This window comes from Rhinopithecus roxellana, chromosome 7 (assembly GCF_007565055.1).
Source record: "Rhinopithecus roxellana isolate Shanxi Qingling chromosome 7, ASM756505v1, whole genome shotgun sequence".
Lineage (NCBI taxonomy): Eukaryota > Metazoa > Chordata > Mammalia > Primates > Cercopithecidae > Rhinopithecus > Rhinopithecus roxellana.
Genome location: NC_044555.1, coordinates 50,371,175 through 50,391,393, shown reverse-complemented (window position 1 = coordinate 50,391,393; position 20,219 = coordinate 50,371,175). Strand labels below are relative to the sequence as shown.

Here is a 20,219-nt window from a genome sequence, read left to right as displayed (position 1 = left end):
AAAATCAGTAACTCCCCAGGGGCCTGCAATTTTCACCTTCTAGTCACTATTGGCCTCTTTGGGGATTTCTATATGTTTGTTTGTATGTGTGTAATTATTTATTTATTTATTTATTTATTTATTTATTTATTTTTGAGGAAAAAACACTAGCAAGGTTTTTTGGCTTATTTTTCATTTTGTTTTTGCCTTTTTTTTTTTTTTTCGCTTGCTTTTGTTTTGATTTCCCCAGATAATCTTAGCTCTCTAAACTTCCCGTGGCATAAGATAAGTAAACGTTTGTGTGGCTGGCACAGAGTAGTGCTGTAAACAAGCACAACTTGACACTGGGCCACATGAGGATCATCACAGATTTAAAGGCATACAACACCATTCAAAACACAGATAGGAGTCACAATGGGGAGCAAAGTCTGAAGTTGCCATGGGAGGATTAGATAGGGAGGGAAGAAGAAAACGAAAGGAGAGAAAGAGAAAAAAAAAGCCCAGCAAATAGAACTCCGGAACATGTTCATGACAGACTGTACATCAATAGAGGAAATTCCCCAAGGCACTGCAGAGGAGTAGTGCAGAGTTATAACAGGCAGAAGACATCTGAAAGGGGGCATGGGCTGGGGTGGGGAAATAGGGATTTCCAATGCTTCACTGGGTATGGAAATAGATGGGCTTGACTTTCCCAGAAAGGATCTTGGGCACTTGCACAGAGATGATCTCTGCCATCATTTCCGGAAAGTCCACGCTCACCATGTGTGACTTGATTAGCAGGTCAAAAGTGAACTGATGCAGCTCTCTCGCAATCTGTAGGGAACAATAAGAGAGAGAAAAACAGGGTTGACAAGGAGGTGGGCTCTGCTGGACTCTTCCCTAACCTCTGATTTTTGGTCTTTCAGTATTTTGTTTCCTCCCCCTTCCCTGTCCTTCCTTGGTCCTCCCCCATGAGGGTGTGTGTGTGTGTGTGTGTGTGTGTGTGTGTGTGTGTGTGTGAGAGAGAGAGAGAGAGAGAGAGAGAGAGAGAGAGAGAGAGAAATGGTCTCCATGGAGTCACAGAGGGCTCCCAAGCGATGTCTTATACCATTGTAAGCTCTCTTACTCAAGACTTTTCCAGCTTGTGCTCTCACCCCAGCCTCTGCACTCCATCTCTCTCTCTCTCTCTCTCTGTCACACACACACACACACACACACACACACACACACACACACACACAGACAAACTCACATGAACATGACTCAAAGAAGAGGGGAGAAACATCCAGGTCTGTTTTGTCTGCCTAGAGAATTCATCTGCTGTAAGTCCCTTCCCTGAGTCCCAACTGCTCTGTTCTCAACTCCTCCACCCCTTTCACAATATCCAGCTGGGACACTGTGACCCGTGTTCCTTTCTTCACCACATTTTCTTCCTGGACCACACTCAAAGCCAGAGGGGAATGGAAGCACCTCCCAACAGGTGGTGCCAGACCCTAGAGAAGCATATTATCATTGGCTCTATCAGGCTGTTCTCCCTGATAAAGCACCCTCCATCGTTTGCTTACAGGCTGCACGGAGTCCAGGAGCTTGGTGAGCTGGTAGAAACGCCTTGAGCAGGATGTGGGATTTTTTCTTTTGCATGCAATGATACGATCGAGTTCCTTGATGTAGTTCATTCGAAGTTCATCAAAGAATTTTTGATTTTTCAGTCCATCCACTGGAACTGATGTGGGATGAAGACAGAATGGGGAGGGGAAGCATGCCCACGAAGGAGCATTAGACAAAGCACCAAGTTTTCTGACCACAGACTTGACCCCCACCCCCACAGGGAACCATCTACTTGGCTTCCTGTTAGTTGAAGTCTGTGGGCTTGGGGCCTTCAGTCTGTCAGGGAGATCTCAGGGGAAAGGATAGCTGGATCCAATCTGAAGAGAGTCAAGTAAATCAAATTTCCTGAATTTTTTTTTTCTACTCTTCTCATATACTCATTTTTTAGGACCTAAGTTTTTATGTCATTTACAGTCAAACCCTGATTTAGACAACTAAAACAGATAGCTTTGAATATCAAATTTTGCCTTTCTCCCTCAACAGAGGCTAAGAAAGGACTCTTCTTAGAAAAGATATTAACGAAAAGTTCCTTGGCTGCCAAACAAATCCTACCTGAGTTGCTTACATAGACCTCCTCCTGTTGGCAGAAGAGGAAATCTTTCCAGGAGGAAATGCCTCCTGCTTTACTGCCCTGCAAGGAATACAAGGTGGCCCATGTTTGTTTCTATAGCAGAAGCTGTGGAGAAATTCAGAGACCTGCTGTAACCAGTCAAAAAAGCCTTGTCCCAAAAATAGACTGGGGATAGGTGGGGAATCCGATGGAAGTTGACTTCTAGCAAACAAATTGGCTTCTAGTCATGAAATTGTTTCTTGTTAGGAGAATGATACTGAGGGAGAGTAGAGTGGGGATGGGGAGGGGAAATGAAGAAGGGAAATGTCCAGGAGCTGGCTTCTCCCTAATAATGTTTTAATGGCAAAAGTGGTCCTCTCTGAGTCTCTGTGCCCTCAGGGGCATTCCCTGCACCTCTAGGCACTTACTAATGCTGAAGAGTAGCAGCGCTTTCATGCACAGGAATTCCTGGGGGGTGATTTGGAGCCATCCAAACTCTTGAGAGAGGTGCCTCATTCGGACACACTGGCTGTACATCCGGGACTTGTGCATGCGGTACCTGGGAATGAGATACATAGAGGAAAAAGGAATGAGGGGAGGCTTGCAATAAGCCCAGAGGGAATGTCTCTGATTGCCCTCCCTCCCCAGATTCTCCAAGAAGAGCTTGCTGTTTCTCCTGCTGGTGCTTCAGGGATCAGGAAGAGGTTTTTGTTTGTTTGTTTGTTGGTCTTTTTTTTTTTTTTTTTTTTTTTTTTTTTTTTTTTTTTTTTTTTTTTTTTTTCCTCTCTCTCTCTCTCTCTCTCTTTTCCAAAATCCTGACATCCTGATTACTACTATCTTCCCTGGCCAGGATATGGGTTAGCGCATGGAATTTCCAGGTCTCTGTGCCCCTTCTGTTTTCTGAGTCAGGGACAAGAAAGCCTAACCAAATGAACACAATGGGGCAGGCACATGGTCTCCCTGATTACAGTTTTAATATCCCAGCTACAGCCAGATCAAGAACCTACCTCACAGGCAGCTCAACATGAAGGATTTTTAGGAGAAGCCCCAGTAGTCAGCTCTTAACATCAGGACACCAGGATTTGCAAATGACCCGAAGTGTTTGGTCATCCTGTTGACCCCTTTGCCTCTGGCCTGGAATACTAGAAATTTAATATTTCTTCAAAAACTCCCAGTGAAGGAGATTCCACATTGTTCTTTCAAAACGAGTTCCAATGTTAAATCTGCCAGGGAGTGTTTTTGAATGTCTAATTTAAATGACCCCTGCTGAAGGGGAGCCCATTCCCTCATATGCTGGCTGCTCCTTACCACAGTTTGGAAACTGCAGACATATGTGAGCTGCATTTATTATAGTCACTTCTGAACAGATCACCACATTATCACCTATAAATTATACGAGGAGGTGGCCAATGCTTGGCCAACTTTTCAAGGAAGAGCAACCTCTCGGTTCCATGGCTGACCATGGCATACCTCTAAGAGAAGACACAGCATCCTCATGCTAGTAGGCTTTCTAGTTTTCAGCACTTCAAAAATTGTGTGTGTGTGCGTGTGCACGTATGTGTGTGTGTGTGTGTGTGTGTGTAAGACAGAAATTGATTGTGCAGTATGTGCAGAAAGGGAAGGAAATTTGACACCCACTTAAATGGTGAGGACAAAGACCTCCCAGATGGAGCCTAAAGGCTATGGTTTGACATTTTGGTTTCCAAGCCACTAGCCTACTCCACAGGATGAGAAGGCCTGATATTGTCTGGGTGGAAGCTCAGCATCCTATCTCAGAGAGATCTTGGCTGTCCTGGAGAAAGAGAGAAGGGGGCAGATGGTGTAGAATTATTCAACTCAGGCTGAAGCCCAACTGGAAAGAGGAAGTGTTTAGATGGTATCACAAGTCAATTGAGCAGAACAGTGTTGCCCCAAGCTCTTTCACTATAGAGAATTTTTTAGTAAGATTGGCTGACCCTGAGGTCTGGCCCTGCTCCAGTCTCCAATGTACTTTCCCACCTCTGTTGATGACAATGCTGCAATCTTTTTATACCATTGAAATCACAATGCTGGAATGAGGATTCCTTTAACATTGCTGCAGGCCTCAGGGACAGAAAAAGTGGGGAATGGAGGAAAGAGAAGGGGAAAGGAAAGGGAGGAAATTCATAGGGGAAGGGGACAAGAAAGGGGGAAAAAGGGAAAAAATACTAGGGAGACAGTTAAAGGAAGGAAGAGAGAGGAGAATGGAGGGTAGAAAAATGAGGCAGAAATGGAATTTAGGAGGAGAGCAGGGTTGGTGGGAGTGCAAGAGAGAAAATAAGATGAGAAATGAAGATTGGAAAACACTAAGCACAGTGCCTGACACATAGCAGGTGTTCCATAAATGACATGTAGAAAGGTGCTATTATAATACTCTTCAGCAGTCTCCAGATAAAATTTGAGGCACATAGAAGTTCAGTAATTTGCCCAAGGTCACACAGCTAAGGTTCAGGCTCATTATCCTCACAACATGTGATCTCTACAAAGAGAGAAGGAAAGAAAAAAACAGGGCTGATAATAGAGTTTGGTGTTGAAGAGATCAGCAAATGGGTTGACCTACTTTGAACAAGTTCTTATCTCTCTCTTTGGGTCTGAGGCTCCCCATTAGCACCTTAGGGAGGCTGGCAGCAATTAGCTGCTCTCAACTGGAGAGTACTGCTTCTTCAGTGGGTGTTAGAAATGTGTGGGAGCAGTTTGGGCTGTCAGAATGACTGGAATCCTATTTGGTATAGAGTAGGCTGGTGCCAGGTATGTCAACCATATTCTACATATTGACAAAATTATTTTTCCCAACATGTCAAAATAATCCATGTTGAGAAACACTTATCTAGATGTTTGTAGACACCCTGAGAGTTCTAACATAGTGGCTTCCTACAGGAGGAATAGGGGTCCTATTGTTTCAGGAGCCCTGGGATTTGATGGATCTAGGCCGCTGACCCTGTGGGAAGGCCTTTTTATAAGATGAACAAGACTGGACCAGGAAGCTGAGGTGGGATGCCACATGCTTACTCAGAGGTAGAGAAGGAAATGAGGATTTAGAGAACAGCCAATTTTCACTTTTCAAAGCTCCAAAGGTCTCAGGGCTCTGGGGAAGGTAGAGCAGGTGCTCATGGAGTTGATTCAATTGCTTAAGGGCAGCAGGGGTTTGAGGATGGGAGATGAACAGTTAGGGGGCTTTTCAAGGCCTGCCCCAGAAGATGGCATCATAGGCAACTTTTTGGAGGTCTGAAAACCACAAAGCACTTTGTGCCAAAAGCCTACTGGTTATTCTTAGCTTCTGGCTACCAGGCTGGCAGGGTTGGGAGAGGGCAGCTGGGGACGCTCACTCTCCCTCGCATTGCAGTTCTGTACTGGAAGGAACCACTGGCCTGTAGATTTTATTTTAAGACTCTTCTGGGTTAGAGGGCTGAAGATGGGGGAAGGTCAATTCCTGTCCTGACTGAAAGGATTCTCTCTGGGGAGACTAGCTCAAGGTCCTTGGGAAGATTTCTCTGGCCAGCTCCATTCATTATGCCATCGAGGGACCTCATACAGCAGACATAGAAAAGATTATCATGCCCGGCTGAGGTGGGCAGATCATGAGGTCAGGAGTTCAAGACCAGCCTGGCTAACATGGTGAAATACCATCTCTACCAAAAATACAAAAATTAGCTGGACATGCTGGCTGGCATCTATAAGCCCAGCTACTCGGGAAGCTGAGGCAGGAGAATTGCTTGAACAAGAGAGGTGGAGGTTGCAGTGGGCCGAGATCATTGCACCACCGCCCTCTAGCCTGGGTGGCAGCACCAAACTCCATCTCGGGGGGAAAAAATATCACTATTAGGGAACGGTGAATCAGAAAGGGACTTTTTTTTTTTTCTTCTTGCCCACTATGGGCCAGACATTCCACATCTGTCAGTTCCCATTTAGTTATCGTAAGAAATTACTTATGAAGGTTCTATTATCATTAATGGATGAAGAAATTGGGGGTCAGAAAAGTTAAGGGTCTTTCCCAAAGATGCTGATTAAGAAAGTAATAGAACTGAGATTTTAGTGGAGAAAAATGTAATTCCAAAATCTGAGCCACTGGCCAAATTCATGATGTTATATAGAGCTAGTGGCAGGGCAGGTATTAATTAAAGCTGTTTAAGAGAAGGAAATGGCAGTGCCAAGGTCACACAGACAGAGAATGGTAGAGGTACTCCTCCCCATCAGTTACCACCATGACGCAGAAGAGCTGGGATTCACATGGAAATACATTTGAATCGTGTCTCCAACAGGCACTAGCTCTGTGACTTTGGGTGAGTCACTTTATTTTGCTGAGCCTGACTTTCCCCATCCATAAAAAAATAGAGTTGTCTATAAAAAGGGGAAGTCAGGTCACCATGAAGACTCAATGAGATAGGATTTAGAAAGTATCTAGCATATTCTTGGCACAAACTAGTTGCTCAGCAAGTGGTGACTAGCAGTAGCCTTTGGTGGTAGTAACAGAACCCAAGAAACTTCAGCCCTTAAAGCCAGAGTCTTTCTGGCCTTAAAGCCAGAGTCTTTATATGTTGCTCAAAGTGAAGGGCAGGAATCTTTCCAAGTGGTTCTGAGATAAGCTGTAAAGGAGACCAGAAACATGACCAGGATTGGTTCTTGGGTGTGAAAGGGGTGGTCTCAGCACCATCCTCCTCAGCTCCTACCAGTTGGCTGTGGCATCCAATGCCACACCTGCAGGTCAAATGAGGTAAGCTTCACTGTCACCCCATCACCATCACCACCAACTGGGTCTGGCCAAGCTGCTGTATTTTAGTGAGGTCTGGGCCCCAGGAGCACTTACTCATTGAAAACCAGATCAGGGGCGAAGTAGAGCATCCTGGAGTTGACATTGGTGAAGGATCGCCAGCCCATGGCAAACACCATGAGCCCCATCCAGGAGTACTGAATGACAGCCATCTGGTCGTCCACATGCAAGTTGCGGAAGCCTGGAGAAGAAGAGGCAGAGGCAGTGGTCAGTCTGGGTACTGACGGGCTGAGCTAAGTCTGAGCCCCTACTGGGCAGAGATGCTCTGGCATTCGGGCATCCCCTAAGGATCCCCAGGGACCATCCAGACTGGCCACTGAGGGGTGGTGGGGAAAAGCACAAACTATAGGGTGAGGATAATATTCGTTGTCCTCCCTACATCACTGAGCTGCTCAAATGAGATGATGATAGAGAAAAAAAGGGCATTGTCAGTTGTAAGAGAAAAATAATCTAACCCTTATTGACAGCATATACGAGCAAACCCTTTTTTTCTTTTGATTTCCATTGGATTGCTTTTTTAAAAAAATACTTAAAAATTATTTTGGGTATATGATAGTTGTGTGTATTTATGGGGTACATTTAACTCTTTTCTAAGCACTTTACTTATATTATCTCATTTAATATTCACAACAATGAGTAAAGTAGGTACTATTATTATCTCCATTCTGTGAACCAGTACAAGTGAGTCAGGGAGAGATTAAGGAACTTGTCCAAGATCATACAGCTAGTAATTGGTAGACCAAGTTCCAAAGCAAAGCAGTCAGATTCCAAGGTCTGTGCTCTTGATCACTCTACCTTTCCAAAGATGAAGGATAACATCATTTCTCCCACATAAACAGCAGTTTTCACTTCACAAAGCTCTTTTCCAGCTATGAGCTGGTTTGACCCTTCTAACAACCCTGGGAGAAAGATGTTACATACAGTGTACAGTGTATGGGGAGACGTCTTGACAGCCACTGCCTCCTGTTGACCACTTTTATGTTCCCGCTCTTGCGTCCATCCCACTTTCTGCCTGGCAGTTCCTCTCCATTCTTTTCTACTCAATAGGTAGCCTGGCCCTACTAGTTTCCCACCTTACTGCCATCCCCATCTTACTGCCATCATTATATATGAACAGGCCCTTTATGACCTGCTGCCTAGACTGATCTGTTGCCACTTGCCCTCTCACATGCCTCTATATCTCTGTTATCTCTGCACAGGCAGTTGCTTTTGCCTACAATGCATTCCTCCTTCTCAGGTCTTTCATCCAGTAAATACCTACTCATCTTTCAAGTCTTCACTCAAAGGCTACCTCTTCTGTGAAGCCTTTTCCAACTCATCCAAGAAGAAGGCTTAAAGATTCTTATTTTACATTCTCATTGCACCTTGTGTAGCCTCATGCAGTTATAGCACTCATTACACAGCATTGAAATCTATGTATATACATGTCTGTCTCCCCCACAAGACTTAGAGCTTCTTGAAGACAGGGACCATATCTTCGTATTCAAGTTTACCTCCCTAGTACTTAGTACAGTCCACGTATTTGAGTGAGCACTTAAGAAACCTAAACAAATGGCCTAAAGATCCTCAATTTTTTTTCCTTTTGTAAAATGAGAATTAAATGATCTCCAAATTATCTCCCTTAAGCTCAGAGAGCAGAGGTTCCCAGATGCTACCTCTACAATAACACACAGGTAGTACAGACATGGCCATGTTCTCCTGGAGGTTCTGAAACAGTTGGATGCTTAAAGTTATAAAGGCATCACCTCAGAGCTCATCCCTACCAACACTCTCTCTTCTCACCAACAAATCCAGAATTATCTGAAATTTTGTCATCATACCTCATTAGGAATGCTTCCCCAAATGTAGATCAAACTTCTCACTTTCCTGTTGATGACCTAATTTAACTCTCACAATAATCCCAGAGGTTAGGTGATGTGACACTTATTTTACCAACAAGGAACATGAGGGCCAGAGAAATAAATTGACTTGCCCAAGGTCATATGGTTTATATGTGGCTGAACTAATACTAAAACCCAGGTGTTCTGATTCTGTTCTCTAGTGTTTTTTCTACTCCACTGCTGAAGGTTACAGCTCAGGAACTACCAAGGTCACCAACTTTTGTCAGCCACAGGATCAGGTCTGAAGTCTACATTATCCAGATACATTGTTCTTCTTGGTTGGTCCCTGTCCACTCATATAGCCCCACTTCCCTGTTCTTTTCTTTTAGATCCTAAGCCTTCCAGATATCAGGGATTCTAGAGTACCTCATCTTGGCAGTCTTCGCTCCCAGGCCTGTGCTTCCCACCTTCACTGTAACGACATGCTGACAGACTGGCTGGAGCCTCAGATCCCAGAGTAGTTCCTGCCTGGAACCCTTCTGTAGCACAGAATGCCTTGGCCTGACCCTTCTCAGTAGGAAATAAGAAGCAGGGTCTAGGCATGTAGCAACCAGGGATCTCTTAGAGAAGAGGCCTGGGAGGTTGAACCCTGAATATCTTGGGTAGGAGGCAGTGGGGAGCAAGAAAAGTCTTTGGCTGGTGAACCTTGGTCTTCTAGTGGAGTGTGTGAATGTGAAGGCACATGGAAGGATGAGAATTAAATTGTACAGGTATGAAGCAAATCGTCCATACTGATGCTTATTTTATTCTCCCTAAAATGCCACCAAACTAACAAACAGGAGAGAAAAGGGAAAGCTTAAGTTGGCCATAATATTAATTAACTGTGCTTAATGAGAGCTGCTTAACACTGAAGCCCAGTAACTGTGCACATATCAGCAATATGGCTGGCTAATCTCCCTAGAGTCTAATCTGATTTTAATACCTGACTCTGTTCTCTAATGCCCAATCTCTGAAGTAGCCTGCATGACTATCAAGGGATTACTTGAGGAAAGAGTAGCCGCAGCCCTACAGATTTCCTTAAGTATGCATTCACTCAACACCCATTTGCCACTGTGTTAGGCTGTTCTGGAGAAACAGAGAGGAGTCATTCTCAGGTTTTGAAACACATTAAACAGGCTAGGGAGCAGAAGCAGTTTATTAGACACTGTTTTCTCACTAGAATCCAACTGACATCATATTTTTTTCATGTGCAGCAGAAACTTGTAGTCTCCTGTAGTCCTTGTAGTCTAGTCTGGGAGAATGGGCCCAAAGAAAGGCCAGTTTGGAAATTTTGCTGCTGTAGTGCATCTGCCTGCCAAGGTCTTCAGAGAAGACAATTTCACCTTGTGGTCCATGCATGAGCAAGCAAGGCAAGTGGTAGCTAAAATTGAGTTTCATGAAAGCAGTGGCTTAGCACTCAAGTCTCATAATAATAAACCACCATTTACAGAGCATCTACTATGTTTCAGGCTACCTTACTAGGTGCTCTTTATACATAATCTCTTTGTTGACAACAATTTGAAAGGTAGTGATTATTCTATCATCTTACAAATGAGGACACAGAAGCACAGATAAGACATGTGATTTACTCAAGGTCACAGAACTAGTCCATAGCTAGGATTCCAAACCAGATAAATCAGATTCTAAATATACTGTGTACACCCAGTCTACTCACCCACTCTAAATTAATAGTTATCATTTATTAATGTGCCAGGTACTCTACTAGGCAATTTCCATACATCAATACTGCCATAGAAAACTTACAACAAAATTTATCTTATTAGGGGCCTAGCACAGTTCATTTTACAGGTCAAGAACTCAATCTATTGAATTAGTGAATTACTTAAACTTGTAGGTAATTATAGATAATATGAAGAACAGTTCTTATGAATGTGGTAATTGGCTTTCTTTTGAAGCTATTCTTTTAAAAGACTCGGAGTCAGAGATCATTTAATCTGGCAAGCTAGATGGTGAACTGATATTGGTTTGCAGATTTGTTAATGTAAGGGGAGGGGGCTTTCCATCCTAGTGGTTGGGCCAAGGAAAGCCCCAGTGATCCCAAGTCATACAAATTCTGCTATAGAGTTTTGCACTAGGTTATTGTCAAGATAACCAATTTAGAAACCTGAAGGTCTAGGTCAAGTTCTGGTTCCATGTGTTAAGTGACCAAATGGAGCAAGTTAGTTAACCTCTTTGAGCCTTGGCATGTGAAATGGAAATAATAGTCTCTATGATTCATAGAATTGTTGTGAGGATTAAGTGGGATCATATATATGAAAAAGCTCTATAACCTATAAAATGAGATAAGTGTTTGGAAACTGCTTGGGAAGATTAAACTTTGAATCTTTGTCAAACACATGATATCAAAATATCCAGATGAAAAAGTGATAAGAATTAAAGCAGCTCTCCCCTTTTTCTTTTTTATATTTTTCCTCTCTGTGTGAACCCTCTGCTTTGGCACAGAACATATCCAGTCAGAGTCCTTGGGTTTCCTTCCCAGTGATCTTATTGCCTAGTCAACCTCAGCTTCCCAAGCTGAGAAGGTGTAAGAGATGGTTAGGGCTGTGACCAGGCTCTGTGAGTTGTAAATACAAATCTAAGACTTGACAACCAACATGCAATGTCTTCAAATGCAGCAAGCCCACAGTATGACCCAAGTGGCCTTCAATGAAGCCTTGGCCCCTCACTGTAAAGCCCAGAGCTACAGAACTGCAGTGGTGCTGCAGCCTACAGGTGGAGTGGAATAAAGGGAGGATCTGGAATCAGGAGAGAACCTGGGCTCAAGTTCTGGTCCTGCTATTTTCTGACTATGTAACTATAGGCCAATCACATCATTCTCACAGCTTCCCTATTTGGTCTGTAAAATAGGAGAAAGAATTTCATTTTAAAGGATTCCTATAAGAATCAATTCAGGTAATACATACAAAATTGTTCTGTTCACTATACATTTCTACCTGAATGGCAGTTATTATTGAAAGGCAGGTTAATCTTTGACTCCACAAGAGAAGGTTTAGTTGTTATTACTCCAAAAGAGTCCTTGAATCAAAATTGCAGGATTAGGAGAACTTTTAAAGAGCATATACTTCACTGGTTTTCAAACTGTGCTCCTCGGAGCCCTAAGATTTTGCAAGAGTGACCTGGGGCTTCCCTGGGATAGAGAGAAAGAGGTTGAACTGGTGAGGCCCAAGCCATAGACTCTGGCTTTAAATAAACTAGCTCCACTTGTATCTGTGTACAATTCTTTTGAGAAATAAAGCACTTGGCTGCTAAATGAAAGTTTGTGAATCATTGGATAGAGGATCTCTAAGAATTCCTTAAGCTGTAATATTTTAATAACCAGACTTGTTTAAGCAACAGATGACATAAGAAAGAAGTGAGTTCCCCATCACTGGGGAACTTCTGTTATCCAACTTCTGTTAGACCAACAGTTGGTAATTCTTTCACTATCACCTAATCTTTCCTCCCATTATGATTCCTTAGGTAGTTTAAAGTGCACAAAGCATTCCTTGAGGCAAAAATTGAAAATCATCAATTTGGTACATACCATGCTTTATACATTATACAGATAGAGAAATTGAGACCCAGAAGGGGAAGGGATCACACAATAAGTTACTAGCAGAACTAAAAGTAGATCTGAAGTGTTCTGATTCCCAACCTCATGTTCTTTCTACCATATCGTATTATGAGAGTTCCCATGATATAGCTCCTAAAGGTGACATTGAAGACAGAATGTCAGTCAGGCTGGAGATTATCTTTGGGGTGAGCCTGTACGTTCAAATATAGAAGAACATCCTAAGGCATATATGGGTATGTCTATGTGATTTTGTGATTAAGAGAAATTTTGCTGACCATTTCTGTGAGTTGAATGTGAAAGCATGACTGCTGTGCATCAATGTGGGCCACATAGGACACCTTATAATACTATCTTTCTCTTTGCTTTCTGAGTCTCAATCCCTGTATGTTTAAAGTGAGATTTATAACAATCCCTCTCCCATAGGGTTATGATGAAGACTACCTGAGTTAATGGGCAGAAAAGCACCAGACATGGTGGCTGACCCATAGGAGCGTTCACTAAATATGATCCCCCTTATCTCATGCTCCCACTTCCCTTTTCCTTACCAGGCAAGGCCTTGGCCCACTTGACCACATGTACAAGCTGTCTCTCTCCCAGTTCATTGAGGCTAGAGAGCAAGGCTGCGAAGGAGTCGGGCTGGTTGTTGTCGTGTCCAGCACACACCACACCTGGCTCAATGGCTTCCAGGACATTCAGAAAGATGGGCTGACATTCATAGCCTTCAATGTGTGACACTGTCAGCTTCTGGGCTGTCTCCTCAGTGGGGCTGGTGGTGCTGGAAGCCTCTCCTTCCTCCTGTAGTTTCAGATTACCAAGTTTCTTCAGCTTCCGGGCTATGGGGAAGGAAGAGAAACTTGAATTTATCATCAGTGTTCAAAAACACACAATGCAACTACCTTGTTAGAAAAACTGCCCGAGCTAAGAAAATCATCATTCTCCCTGGTCACAGACTCTAAACTCCTTAAGGACAAGTGCTCATTCAACACTGGTTGAATGTATAATTCATCATCCCAAATCTGTGCCAAACCCAAATTTTTCATAGCTTGCAGAGGAAAAGTCTGATTCTTGTGCCAGACCAACCTAACATAGCCTTGGATTCAGCTCTGCCTCAATGCAGGCTTCAGTATTCATACCTGGAACCTTTAATTAACTCATTTACTAATATATTAATGATTCATTTTCATTCATTCATTCAGCAGATATCCATTGTTAGACCTTTGCTTCTGGGTGACAGAAAAGACACAGGCCCTGGCCCAGGCTGGTAGCCTTGCCACAATCAACTCTAGAAAAAGTCAGACTGGAAAATGCTGCAATGGAGGCATCAACAAAATAGGAAACCACTAATCTTTTTACATAGGTGGGTTTAGAAAATGCTTTATATGGAAGAGAGTATTTGACCTAGAATTTGAAGATTGATGAGGATTTCACCAGGCAAAGGTGGGCAGAAAGGGCATAAACAAAAGCACTGAGGAGTGTTTGGGGAACAACTAGAGACTAGTATGACTGAAGCATATGTTGCGTATATGGGAAAGTGGTTAATAATGGGGTTGAAAGCAAAGATGGTGCTTGATTTTAAAGGACCATGTGTATCATATGAAGAAATCTGGTGGAGTAAGGTGGTTCATGCCTGTAATCCCAGCATTTTGGAAGGCTGAGATGGGAGGAGTGCTTGAGGCCAGGAGCTCAAGATCAGCCTGAGCAACATAGCAAGACACTACACCATCTCCACAAAACTAGTAAAAAACTAAATTAGCCGGGTCTGGTGGTGTACATCTGTAGTCTCTGCTACTCAGGAGGCAGAGGTGGAAGGATTGCCTGAGCCCAGCAGTTCCAGGCTGCAGTGAGCTATGACTGTGCCAGGGATGCTCTAGCCTGGGTGACATAGTAAAACATTGTCTCTAAAAAAATAAAAATGGGGCGGAGCAAGATGGCCGAATAGGAACAGCTCCAGTCTCCAACTCCTAGCGTGAGCGACACCGAAGACCGGCGATTTCTGCATTTTCAACTGAGGTACTGGGGTCATCTCACTGGGGAGTGCCGGACAATCGGTGCTGGTCAGCTGCTGCAGCCTGACCAGCGAGAGCTGAAGCAGGGCGAGGAATCGCCTCACCTGGGAAACGCAAGGGGGAAGGGAATCCCTTTTCCTAGCCAGGGGAACTGAGACACACAACACCTGGAAAATCGGGTAACTCTCACCCCAATACTGCGATTTAAGCAAATGGGCACACCAGGAGAATATATCCCACACCTGGCCGGGAGGGTCCCACGCCCACGGAGCCTCCCTCATTGCTAGCACAGCAGTCTGCGGCGATCTAACCGCAAGGCAGCAGCGAGGCTGGGGGAGGGGTGCCCACCATTGCTGAGGCTTAAGTAGGTAAACAAAGCCACTGGGAAGCTCGAACTGGGTGGAACTCACAGCAGCTCAAGGAAACCTGCCTGTCTCTGTAGACCCCACCTCTGGGGACAGGGCAGAGCTAAAAAACAATAGGGGAAGAAGCAGAGGCCTGTGCAGACGCAAACGACTCTGTCCGACAGCTTTGAAGAGAGCAGTGGATCTCCCAACACAGAGGTTGAGATCTGAGAACGGACAGACTGCCTGTTCAAGTGGGTCCCTGACCCCTGAGTAGCCTAACTAGGAGACATCCCCCACTAGGGGCAGTCTGACACCCCACACCTCACAGGGTGGAGTACACTGCTGAGAGGAAGCTTCCAAAGTAAGAATCAGACAGGTACACTCGCTGTTCAGCAATATTCTATCTTCTGCAACCTCTGCTGCTGATAACCAGGCAAATAGGGTCTGGAGTGGAACTCAGACAATCTCCAACAGACCTATAGCTGAGGGTCCTGACTGTCAGAAGGAAAACTATCAAACAGGAAGGAAACTTATACCAAAAGCCCATCAGTACGTCACCATGATCAAACACCGGAGACAGATAAAACCACAAAGATGGGGAAAAAGCAGGACAGAAAAGCTGGAAACTCAAAAAATGAGAGGGCATCTCCCCCTGCAAAGGAGCGCAGCCCATCACCAGCAACGGATCAAAGCTGGTCAGAGAATGACTTTGACGAGATGAGAGAAGAAGGCTTCAGTCCATCAAACTTCTCAGAGCTAAAGGAGGAATTACGTACCCAGGGCAAAGAAACTAAAAATCTTGGAAAAAGAGTGGAAGAATTGACAGCTAGACTAATTAATGCAGAGAAGGTCATAAACGAAATGACAGAGATGAAAACCATGACACGAGAAATACGTGACAAATGCACAAGCTTCAGTAACCTACTCGATCAACTGGAAGAAGGAGTATCAGTGATTGAGGATCAAATGAATGAAATGAAGCAAGAAGAGAAACCAAAAGAAAAAAGAAGAAAAAGAAATGAACAAAGCCTGCAAGAAGTATGGGATTATGCAAAAAGACCAAATCTACGTCTGATTGGGGTGCCTGAAAGTGAGGGGGAAAATGGAACCAAGTTGGAAAACACTCTTCAGGATATCATCCAGGAGAACTTCCCCAACCTAGTAGGGCAGGCCAACATTCAAATTCAGGAAATACAGAGAACGCCACAAAGATACTCCTCCAGAAGAGCAACTCCAAGACACATAATTGCCAGATTCACCAAAGTTGAAATGAAGGAAAAAATCTTAAGGGCAGCCAGAGAGAAAGGTCGGGTTACCCACAAAGGGAAGCCCATTAGACTAACAGCAGACCTCTCGGCAGAAACTCTACAAGCCAGAAGAGAGTGGGGGCCAATATTCAACATTCTTAAAGAAAAGAATTTTCAACCCAGAATTTCATATACAGCCAAACTAAGTTTCATAAGTGAAGGAGAAATAAAATCCTTTACAGGTAAGCAAATGCTTAGAGATTTTGTCACCACCAGGCCTGCCTTACAAGAGACCCTGAAGGAAGCCCTAAACATGGAAAGGAACAACTGGTACCAGCCATTGCAAAAACATGCCAAAATGTAAAGACCATCGAGGCTAGGAAGAAACTGCATAAACTAACGAGCAAAATAACCAGTTAATATCATAATGACAGGATCAAGTTCACACATAAAAATATTAACCTTAAATGTAAATGGACTAAATGCTCCAATTAAAAGACACAGACTGGCAAACTGGATAAAGAGTCAAGACCCATCAGTCTGCTGTATTCAGGAGACCCATCTCACATTCAGGGACATACACAGGCTCAAAATAAAGGGATGGAGGAAGATCTACCCAGCAAATGGAGAACAAAAAAAAGCAGGGGTTGCAATCTTAGTCTCTGATAAAACAGACTTTAAACCATCAAAGATCAAAAGAGACAAAGAAGGCCATTACATAATGGTAAAGGGATCAATTCAACAGGAAGAGCTAACTATCTTAAATATATAAGCACGCAATACAGGAGCACCCAGATTCATAAAGCAAGTCCTTAGAGACTAACAAAGGTACTTAGACTCCCATACAATAATAATGGGAGCCTTCAACACTCCACGGTCAACATTAGACAGATCAACGGGACAGAAAGTTAACAAGGATATCCAGGAATTGAACTCATCTCTGCACCAAGCGGACCTAATAGACATCTATAGAACTCTCCACCACAAATCAACAGAATATACATTCTTCTCAGCACCACATCACACTTATTCCAAAATTGACCACATAATTGGAAATAAAGCACTCCTCAGCAAATGCAAAATAACAGAAATTATAACAAACTGTCTCTTAGACCACAGTGCAATCAAACTAGAACTCAGGACTAAGAAACTCAATCAAAACCGCTCAACTACGTGGAAACTGAACAACCTGCTCCTGAATGACTACTGGGTACATAACGAAATGAAAGCAGAAATAAAGATGTTCTTTGAAACCAATGAGAACAAAGATACAACATACCAGAACCTCTGGGACACATTTAAAGCAGTGTGTAGAGGGAAATTTACAGCACTAAATGCCCACAAGAGAAAGCAGGAAAGATCTAAAATGGACACTCTAACATCACAATTAAAAGAACTAGAGAGGCAAGAGCAAACACATTCAAAAGCTAGCAGAAGGCAAGAAATAACTAAGATCAGAGCAGAACTGAAGTAGATAGAGACACAAAAAAACCTCCAAAAAATCAATGAATCCAGGAGTTGGTGTTTTGAAAAGATCAACAAAATTGACAGACCGCTAGCAAGACTAATAAAGAAGAAAAGAGAGAGGAATCAAATAGACGCAATAAAACATGATAAACGGGATATCACCACCGACCCCACAGAAATACAAACTACCATCAGAGAATACTATAAACACCTCTACACAAATCAACTAGAAAATCTAGAAGAAATGGATAATTTCCTGGACACTTACACTCTCCCAAGACTAAACCAGGAAGAAGTTGAATCCCTGAATAGACCAATAGCAGGCTCTGAAATTGAGGCAACAATCAATAGCCTACCCACCAAAAAAAGTCCAGGACCAGATGGATTCACAGCTGAATTCTACCAGAGGTACAAGGAGGAGCTGGTACCATTCCTTCTGAAACTATTCCAATCAATAGAAAAAGAGGGAATCCTCCCGAACTCATTTTATGAGGCCAACATCATCCTGATACCAAAGCCTGGCAGAGACACAACAAAGAAAGAGAATTTTAGACCAATATCCCTGATGAACATCGATGCAAAAATCCTCAATAAAATACTGGCAAACCGGATTCAGCAGCACATCAAAAAGCTTATCCACCATGATCACGTGGGCTTCATCCCTGGGATTCAAGGCTGGTTCAACATTCACAAATCAATAAACGTCATCCAGCATATAAACAGAATCAAAGACAAGAACCACATGATTATCTCAATAGATGCAGAAAAGGCTTTTGACAAAATTCAACAGCCCATCATGCTAAAAACGCTCAATAAATTCGGTATTGATGGAACGTACCTCAAAATATTAAGAGCTATTTATGACAAACCCACAGCTAATATCATTCTGAATAGGCAACAACTGGAAAAATTCCCTTTGAAAACTGGCATAAGACAGGGATGCCCTCTCTCACCACTCCTATTCAACATAGTGATGGAAGTTCTGGCGAGGGCAATCAGGCAAGAGAAAGAAATCAAGGGTATTCAGTTAGGAAAATAAGAAGTTAAAATGTCCCTGCTTGCAGATGACATGATTGTATATTTAGAAAAGCCCATCTTCTCAGCCCAAAATCTCCTTAAGCTGATAATCAACTTCAGCAAAGTCTCAGGATACAAAATTAATGTGCAAAAATCACAAGCATTCTTATACACCAGTAACAGACAAGCAGAGAGCCAAGTCAAGAATGAACTTCCATTCACAATTGCTTCAAAGAGAATAGAATACCTAGGAATCCAACTTACAAGGGACGTAAAGGACCTCTTAAAGGAGAACTACAAACCACTGCTCAGTGAAATCAAAGAGGACACAAACAAATGGAAGAACATACCATGCTCATGGATAAGAAGAATCAATATCGTGCAAATGGCCATACTGCCCAAGGTTATTTATAGATTCAATGCCATCCCCATCAAGCTACCAATGAGTTTCTTCACAGAATTGGAAAAAACTGCTTTAAAGTTCATATGGAACCAAAAAAGAGCCCGCATTGTCAAGACAATCCTAAGTCAAAAGGACAAAGCTGGAGGCGTCACGCTACCTGACTTCAATCTATACTACAAGGCTATAGTAACCAAAACAGCATGGTATTAGTACCAAAACAGAGATATAGACCAAAGGAACAGAACAGAGTCCTCGGAAATAATACCACACATCTACAGCCATCTGATCTTTGACAAACCTTAGAGAAACAAGAAATGGGGAAAGGATTCCGTATTTCATAAATGGTGCTGGGAAAATTGGCTAGCCATAAGTAGAAAGCTGAAACTGGATCCTTTCCTTACTCCTTATATGAAGATTAATTCAAGATGGATTAGAGACTTAAATGTTAGACTTAATACCATAAAAACCCTAGAAGAAAATCTAGGTAGTAACATTCAGGAAATAGGCATGGGCAAGGACTTCATGTCTAAAACACCAAAAGCAATGGCAGCAAAAGCAAAAATTGACAAATGGGATCTAATTAAACTAAAGAACTTCTGCACAGCAAAAGAAACTACCATCAGAGTGAACAGGCAACCTACAGAATGGGAGAAAATTTTTGCAACCTACTCATGTGATAAAGGGCTAATATCCAGAATCTATAAAGAACTCAAACAAATATAGAAGAAAAAAACAAAAAACCCCATCAAAAAGTGGGCAAAGGATATGAACAGACATTTCTCAAAAGAAGACATTCATACAGCCAACATAAACATGAAAAAATGCTCATCATCACTCGCCATCAGAGAAATGCAAATGAAAACCACAATGAGATACCATCTCACACCAGTTAGAATGGCAATCATTAAAAAGTCAGGAAACAACAGGTGTTGGAGAAGGTGTGGAGAAATAGGAACACTTTTGCACTGTTGGTGGGATTGTAAACTAGTTCAACCATTATGGAAAACAGTATGGCAATTCCTCAAGGATCTAGAACTAGATGTACCATATGACCCAGCCATCCCACTACTGGGTATATACCCAAAGGATTATAAATTATTCTACTACAAAGACACATGTACACGTATGTTTATTGCAGCACTATTCACAGTAGCAAAGACTTGGAATCAACCCAAATGTCCATCTGTGACAGACTGGATTAAGAAAATGTGGCACATATACACCATGGAATACTATGCAGCCATAAAAAAGGATGAGTTTGTGTCCTTTGCAGGGACATGGATGAAGCTGGAACCCATCATTCTTAGCAAACTATCACAAGAAGAGAAAACCAAACACTGCATGTTCTCACTCATAGGTGGGAACTGAACAATGAGATCACTTGGACTCGGGAAGGG

At 42.9% G+C, this 20,219-nt stretch overlaps 1 protein-coding gene across 1 annotated transcript in view; it reads right to left on the bottom strand.

The window, feature by feature from the left end:
- Positions 1-487: 487 nt before the first annotated feature.
- AR (androgen receptor) overlaps positions 488-20,219 on the bottom strand; it is a 185,631-nt gene continuing 165,899 nt past the window's right edge. The window contains exons 4-8 of the mRNA XM_030934536.1: positions 12,881-13,168; positions 6,939-7,083; positions 2,545-2,675; positions 1,524-1,681; positions 488-792 (exon numbers count right to left, since the gene is read on the bottom strand). Of these exons, the coding sequence (XP_030790396.1) occupies positions 637-792; positions 1,524-1,681; positions 2,545-2,675; positions 6,939-7,083; positions 12,881-13,168 (878 nt within the window). The 3' untranslated portion in view covers positions 488-636. The remainder of the gene's footprint in view (positions 793-1,523; positions 1,682-2,544; positions 2,676-6,938; positions 7,084-12,880; positions 13,169-20,219) is intronic.